This window comes from Zerene cesonia, chromosome 24 (genome assembly GCF_012273895.1).
Source record: "Zerene cesonia ecotype Mississippi chromosome 24, Zerene_cesonia_1.1, whole genome shotgun sequence".
Classification (NCBI taxonomy): Eukaryota; Metazoa; Arthropoda; class Insecta; order Lepidoptera; family Pieridae; genus Zerene; species Zerene cesonia.
In genome coordinates, this window is record NC_052125.1 from 2630369 (window position 1) to 2638775 (window position 8407).

General features: G+C 38.6%; 1 protein-coding gene across 1 annotated transcript in view; it reads right to left on the reverse strand.

Annotated features, from left to right (window-relative positions):
- Nucleotides 1-1255: 1255 nt before the first annotated feature.
- The window catches only part of LOC119836359 (WD repeat-containing protein 7), a 120341-nt gene continuing 113189 nt past the window's right edge, over nt 1256-8407 (reverse strand). The window contains exons 26-35 of the mRNA XM_038361663.1: nt 8021-8132; nt 7609-7735; nt 7159-7300; nt 6681-6737; nt 6223-6408; nt 5467-5593; nt 4041-4218; nt 3319-3445; nt 2657-2827; nt 1256-1921 (exon numbers count right to left, since the gene is read on the reverse strand). Of these exons, the coding sequence (XP_038217591.1) occupies nt 1749-1921; nt 2657-2827; nt 3319-3445; nt 4041-4218; nt 5467-5593; nt 6223-6408; nt 6681-6737; nt 7159-7300; nt 7609-7735; nt 8021-8132 (1400 nt within the window). The 3' untranslated portion in view covers nt 1256-1748. The remainder of the gene's footprint in view (nt 1922-2656; nt 2828-3318; nt 3446-4040; nt 4219-5466; nt 5594-6222; nt 6409-6680; nt 6738-7158; nt 7301-7608; nt 7736-8020; nt 8133-8407) is intronic.

Below are 8407 nucleotides of genomic sequence, written 5' to 3' on the forward strand. Positions count from 1 at the left end.
CCTGACGATTTTTGTCAGTGTAATAAGATACATTCATGAAATTATTATATCATTATCGATCCTTAATAAGTATACAAAGTTTGAATTAAATCAGTCAGTTTAAAGTGGGTCAAAATCGAGTTTTAATAAGTCGGTTACATACAAACATACAGGTGAAGCTAATAACATAATAATAACAATCTAAAACATTTACAATAAATTGATTATTATATTTTTTTTATACATACAGACAAATAACAAATTATTATAATAACAATCGAATATTTTCTAACGATTTTTTTTATTACTAACTACATGTAATAAGCAATAATCACTTAACTATAATAATTGGAATGAAAAGATAGCAAAAGAAAGACAGCTAAAGCATTTAAGGAAAAGATACAAACATTTTGCGCAATAATTGGAAGTGAATACAAGCGAAGCTAGAGTCACGAACGTTGTTTATTTACATAAATATGTGTTTAGTTTGAAGTCCCGTGTCCCCCCAGTGGGGTATGGGGCAGATATACATCTGTTTCACTGATCGATTTTCTTTATGGATAAGTATACCGAGTTTTTGTGAGTCCACACCGGGAATCGAACCCATGACCCCTCGGTTCTGCGCTCACGCGTTAGCAATTGTACCAGGGAGACGGTCACAATATTATGGTGGTCATTATAAATGCTTAAACTCAAACTCAAATATTTATGTATTGATATTTTTCTACAGTTCATCTCTAAGACATCGTATATATTATAGGATATTTAAGGGCATACAATTTATGCCTCCTTTTATGTCCTTTTCTTAAATTAACATTTAGTAACATTATATTTTTCGGATACATTTTTAATGTATGTATATACATGCCTAGGGAAAAAATATATCTTCTTAAAATTTAAGGATAAACATTTCTAGGATAATAACACATGTCTAGAACACTAATTACTTGGGGGATTTCAATGTACACATTTATTTATTGAACCTAATTTTCCCATCCAACAGCAATTAATTTTTAGAGTATACATTCAAACGGTACATTAAGACACATACATCTCTAGAAAACAGGTTATATGAATATTTGATTGATCCAATCTATATATCGAACCTCCCAAAAATCTCTTATAGGACAGCGAAAATTTTTAGGGTACATTTAGCTACATACATCTTTGCAAAAGTAATTATGTAATATTTTAATGAATCAATTTATATTCTGAACTTATTTTCCGGGCTGACAGTCATAAAATGTCTAAGGTATTCTTTCTTAGGGTATTTTTAGATACATCTATAGAAAACTTATTATAGGAATATTTTATTTAATCAATCTTTATATATATCCTCCCAGAAGTCTCCCATTAGAGTATACATTCTTAGGGTACATTTAGTAACATACATCTCTGGAAAACTGATTGTGTTATATTTTATTGCATCAATTTATGTTTGCAACTTATTTGCCGGTTATAAAATTTATTATTTATTAGTCATAAAATTTTTAGGGTACATATTCTTAGGGTACACATTATTAGAGCACATTTAGCAACATACAACTGTAGCACATATATATCTATATATTTGATTTAGAATAGACAATTAGTATCATAAATCTCTGGAAAACTAATTTTGTGATATTTTATTGCATCCATTTATATTTTAAACTTGTTTGCCGGTCTAACAGGCATAAAATTTTTAGAGTACACATTATTTGAGTACATGTAGCAACATACAACTGTAGGACATAACTTTTTTTTGTTGTATATTGAATTGCACCAATCTATATATTGAACCTCGTCTCGGAGCCGTCGGCCAGCATGAGCGTGACGGAGCGCGAGGAGCTCCACACGAGGCGCGCGAGCCGCGCCGGGTTCAGCCGCGCCACGTCCGCCATCGGCGCCGTGCTGTAGCACTTCACGCAGCGCGTCTGCGCCGCGCCCAGCCCGAACATGCCTGCGTACATACAAACATACATACAAGTTTTGTGCGTGTGTGAGGGGGGGGAGGGGGGGTAAAACATGTGATTAACTAATAAGCGATATGAAAGAGTTGAAAAATACTTGAAATATGCACGAAAATGGATAAAATATGCAGCATTTTTTATAATCGATAAAAATAGCGACGGTTTGCAATTTATGGATATTGCTATTAGTAAATATGCAAGATATATAGGATAAAATATGCAAATGCATGCAATGCCGATCTTTGCTTAGTATTAGAAATTATACCTAAATTTCTTGAGCATGATATAGTGGATGAGCTGTAATTATTGGAAGATATTAATCAAAACAATTATTTCAACGGAAAACTTGGTGCTTCTCTGCTTTTACCTCATACCCTATCTATCTGTCAAGCATTTACGACCATTTTCAATATCGTATCCGAGATTATGCTTTTTTCTGGATAGCAAGCGAAATGGATAGCAAAGTCTATCCGTCAATAGCATACTGGGTTGAAAGTGACATAGTAAGAGTAAATGGATAGTTATGTCTAAGTTTAGTAACCGAAATAATAGTGGACAGGATATTGAAAACAGCCGTAATGAGTTCATCTCCACGTTTATCTCGAACACACCACAACCATATCTGTTCTGTGTATGCCATCTTACTTCTGTTCCATCTCTGTTTCGCATGTGGCATCTAAGATTATTGTGTCTATAAGCGAAAAAGCAAGCAAGCGAGCACTGACCGGCGCTCGTCTGCCAGAAGGAGAGGCGGTTGTCGGCGGTGGCGTAGGACACGAGGTAGCGGCCGTCCGGGCTGAAGGCGCACGCGGTGACCGGCCCCGCGTGCGCCGCCAGCGACTGGCAGCGCCCCGCGCGCAGCTCGTATATCGCCAGCTGCCCCGTGTGGCTGCCCACTGCGGACCGACATTGCTGGTGGTGAATACTCAACGGGGACTGGGGGCCCACCCATTGCGGACCAGTGAATGGTGAATGGTGAATGGTGAATGGTGAATGGTGAATGGTGAATGGTGAATGGAGAATAGTAAATGGTGAATGGTGAACGGTTAATAGTCAATAGGAAATGGTGAATAATGTGAATAGTTAACGGACATGGTCAATGGTGAATGGAGAATGGAGAACGGTGAACTGTAAATAGTAACGAAATGAATGGGAATGGGAATGGTGAACAAAACTATTTATATAAAAAAAAACTATCAGAAAATTATCAGAACTGGACTAAATTCCGTGGAACAGACCCAACATTCTTCAAATGAAAAAAAACTCAAAATCGATTGACCCACGCGAAAGTTTTAAGATAACAAAGGCAAAAAAAATACAGTCGAATTAATTACCTGCTCTCATTTCATGAAGTCGGTTGAATAAATAATACTCAAAATCAACGAACCTGCGATCCTCCTGGTGGCAGGGCAGTGCGACACTTGATTGTACCTACATATGGCTGGGAACACTTCGTTCAGTCCCTTGCTCTTCAGATGCGATTGGTCCACGCAGTGCAAGATTATGTCCATCACCTGGAGAGATTAAATAAAAATTATGTATATGTTGCTATGCATTATTTTTAAGTCACGGTGGACAGCTGAGCTGATGTTCAAGCTGATAGTTGAACTGATGGTTCGCCTGATGGTAAGCGATTACCACCGCTCATGAACATTCGGAAAGGTGGTAGCTCTGCGTTGCCCGCTTTTAAGGAGAAAGGGATAAGGAATGCATTGATGCCTAGAAATAAGAAATGGACTGGGAAGAAAAGGAAAAGGGCTTTCGGATCCCCCACTCACCGCACGAAACACAGCAGCATGCTACCATATCACGCCGATCTTCTGTGGGGGTGTGGTACTTCCCCGGTGCGAGCTGGCCCAATTCATGCCGAATCATGCTCGACTCCCACATTTATTAAGGTTAAAAAGTTAACCTTAGTTAACTTAACTCCCATATTAAATAAGTTCAAGTATTTGGTTTATTATTAGCTACGGCTTGCGTAGATTAGCATTTAACCGGAGAAATAGCACCAGTTTTTAACCGTGTCCTGGACATGCACTCCAAACGCGACTTGTCTGATGGGCATTAGGACCCAGAGCCCCCCTAGAGTCCCCCTTTCCCCCCCCTCACCTCGACGAGCAGCTCGGCGACCTCTGCGTGCATGCGGTCGATGAGCAGCTCGATGCCGCGCAGCACCTCGGCGCGGCCGCGCTGCAGCGCGAGCGCGGCGGGGGCGGGCGCCGCGCCGGCCGCCGCCGCCGCGCACCGCGCCACCTCGCGCGCCATCGTCGTTATGAACGCGGCCGGCCTGGTGGCAAACACAAATTCAAACCCTCAAACGAAAACTCAAATTCAATATTAAAACTAAACACAAACTCAAACTCAAACACTCGATCAAACACAAACTCAAACTAGCACTCGTACAAAACTAAAACTCAAACGCCGACTCAAACTCAAAAATCTCAAATATCAACTCGAACTCATACAATTAAAAATTACGGATATAATAAACGGTATAAGTACTATAAAGCCGAAGAGTCTGTTTGATTGAACACAATAATCTCAGGATTTTGGTCCGATTCGAAAAATTCTTTCAGTGTTAGGTAGCCCATTTATTGAGGAAGACTATAGGATATATATGTACCACGGGCGAATAGCTAGTCAATAACGAAATACAGTCAGAACAGCGGGTGTTCTACCCTATAATCTAGGATTATATCAAACAGAAAAGACTGTAAGGCATTTCCTTAGGGAGGCCTTAGTCAAACTTGGGCAAACAGATCAATCTGACAATGTTGAATATCAGAGTCTTTTTAATTTTCATATGTAGGACGGGACGGGACAGGACACACATTTTCAGATTTTCAGAATCAGAGACAGTTGGCATAAACCATGAGATGGCGATAGAGTTCTTCTCAGTGGACTGTCCCTACTACTCTACCCTGTCCCTACGTCCTTACCCTGTCGATCGTAAATCAACCGTGAGGCTCCCTCACCAAAATTCAACGATAACCAATTACAATTAAAGTTATATAAATAGTTTTAGTTATCATTGATTATCAATTGCTCTTTATTAATTAATTCGTTGTAAAAGATAAGTTGAATTTTTATTTACTCATTTATTTATTAGCCTCAATCAGATATATAAAACAGATCAGATCAGATATATAAAACGGACAATCAGACATATAAAAACTTAATTAAGACTCTGATGAGTCAACATCGGCAGGTTGGTCTGTTTGCCCCAGTTTGGCAAAGGCCTTCTCCATTATATTCCTTTCTTCTTTTTCGTTTTCCTTCTTTTCTGTTTAATACTGTCCTAGACCATGTGTTCTACCCGCTGTTCTGACAATGTCATCCCCCCACCTTTCGTTCATCCCTCACCGTTTTAAGAAGTAGTGATGTTATCCACATGTGCAGATAAATTGAAAAATCAATTTATTTCCATTAACACATTTTATATCTAACCGGTGCTTAACTTCCGATGGCTATCCTACATGTACATATTTGTGTGTCGGATTAAGTCTAATAGATAAATAAAATATAATACAATCACCTGGCGGTAGCTATCAGCGTGAGCGCGTGCCTGGCGGTGCGGCACGAGTCCGCCTGTGCGGTTAGTGGCAGGCCATATGTCATGGACGGCACCAACTTGTCCGCGTCGGAACACATTTCCAGCAGACCTGGAATGTGGATTTCTATAATCACAATTGGAACCTAGGAACTAGTGACGTGTTAGTGTTAAATTCAGATTCGAGTATTGAAAGCAAACAAAAAACATACCGTTTAATGAGTCGCTGACATTTTTCTGCTCTGTTTTTTTTTATGTTAAAAGTGCTATATTTATATAGAAATAATATATTCCTAGTTTGATTTTGGTTAATATACACTATATATTTTATTACTGATTTGTTTTTCATATAGATCATGGTAGGTTTTCACGTCTAGTACATTGGAGTGCCACAAGGTTCTCTACTGGGACTATAATATTTTTAGAACGAGTTATATTATTCTGGCTTATTTTTTATTTTTGAAATGAAACTTCTTTAGAATCGTTGTGATTTCAAACCTGATGCAACGGAAAAAACGACAGGTAAGAGACACAAATACAAAAATGTGTAGATTGAAGCCGGCAAAGTATGAGACAGAAATATACATACTATTTTGTATATACTTATATTCATCTCATTCTTTTGTCGATTTACTGTAGTTTCGCTTCTATCGTGTGTGAATCGCACAAACACCTTTTTTATTGTTTTCATCTATACAAGGGGTTCCACAAGGACCTATACTTGTTCCATTTTTTACTTACCCAATAAAACATGACTGACGTCCAGATACGGCTCCCACACGGCGAACCCACGACCCAGCAGATCAACAGCCGCTCGACGCAGTGGTGTGTGCGCTGGCAGGCGAGGAGAGCCGGGCGCTAGGAGCAAGTGAGTGAGCGCTAGAGCCGTCAGACGCGCTAGGTTGTTTGATGAGCTTAGAGTGAAGCCTGGAAATTTAAGTAATTTATTAGAATATTCTGGAAAAAGCTTTTATAGTATTTGATAATTAATATTCTAAAAATGTTTAGGTAAAGTTAATTAAATCAAATATACTGTTTATATTTTTTTAACAATTGAAATACAAATATGAAAGTTATTTATACATATTGTAACTTCATAATATGTTAACATTAATTTATTTATTAAAAAAATTGCGGATTTTCATTCTTGTGTTATCCATTTGTATCGAAAACTGGTATAAGTCTATAAGTAAACATACCTTCGACGATGGATCCCTTCCTACTGTCGCCATCTTTGCGTCTCTTGTTGCCACCGCCTGTAATTAATAATTTCAATATTAAATTGAAGAAATTGTTTTATATTCAATTAAAATGACTTTTAAATCTTATGGAACTAAATTAATTGTAGTAGATGATTTGATTTCACTTCCCAAACTAATACGTTCAATACTTTTATTAAGCTGAAAGCATATCCATCCTAACTAATACAATAAATGTGAAAGTAACTCCATCTAACAGTTTCTTCTTCACATCTAAAACGCTGAACAGATTTGAATGAAATTTGTGTACAGAGATAGTTTATGACTCGAGGATCTGGGATAGTTTGTATGCAGGAAAAACTACGTACACGGGAACTATGCGGGAAAACTCTAGGTGCTGCCTATTGCTGTATCCTTTAGCTACACAAAGCGACGGACGAAATGCTATTAAGAAATAATCAAATAATTTCATATTTACTCTCGCTAGTGATGTCCTGACCGAACTCAGCGCCTATGACACCCAACAGCACGACAGCGGTGGTCTGTTTCCTCTTCAACTCGGCCATAGACGATGGCTTCCGTACAATCTCTTCTTCTTCTTCTTCAAACTCTTCCTCTTGCTGTAAGAGTGGATTAAACTGCATTCAGCCTATCTTTTAAGTTGGATCAAACTGCACATGGCGTGCAGATTTTTTTATAGATAGACTAGCTGGACCGGCAAACGCTGCTCTGCCTTCCTCTTATCATTTAGGAGTATGAAAAATAGATGTTGGCCGCTTCTCAGACCTAGGTCGAGCCGTTACGGAGGAGTATGGTAACTAACATTGTGACACGAGAATTTTATATATATATAGAGAAGGGGTTAATTTGTAGATTAAATAGCTAAAGCATTATTATTACAACCAAGTCTACAGTCACATGCACTCACATCTCTGGCCATCTTCTCGGCCGGCTCCTTCTGCGCGGCTTGCGGATTGATGCTCTCTGTATGCGTGTACAGCGGCAGGTATTGGGCCCAATTGTCCACCAACGACTTGCGCCCTTTCGGACCTAGCCTGGAATTAATGAAGTATTCTTCTGCATATTGTATTATAAACATTTTAAGGTATTCCCTTTCAGTGTGGAAAGGGAACATAGTTTTCATCATGCATGCATCTGAAATTTTGAAATAACTATCACTTAAGGTAGACGGACGGACAGACAAACGAACAACGAATTATTAGAGTTTCATTGTATCTTTCGGGTACGGAAACCTAAAAGTATTGTATTTTTCTAAATCTGCTCGTCCGTAGAACAAGAACGCATATGCTCCCACAGCTGGACTTTTATAATTTTCTCACCTGGCAAGCTCAGCCAGCAGCAGCGCTTGCGCCGCGTCCCTCACTTCGAGGCAGTGGTGTTGCCATCTGCGAGCCAGCATCTCCACTTGGGGACGTTTGAAGTTCTTGGCGCCTGGAAATGTACAGAACTTCTTTTACGAAATCGTTTTTTGGAAAACTCTTTAATATTTGTTTCGTTCCTGTTTTGATAGGGAAAACGGGGATATACTGATGCTCAAACATTTTTTTTTTCAGTTTGATTTGTTCTAAAAGCGTTTTTGAAACGTCATAATATATATAGATTAACATATACGTTTTGTTATGTTTGTATCAGTGCGCACAAAAGTTTACATAGCAAAATTTACGCGTAACGTAACTTTTCTATCAATAGGGCACGATAAAAAACAA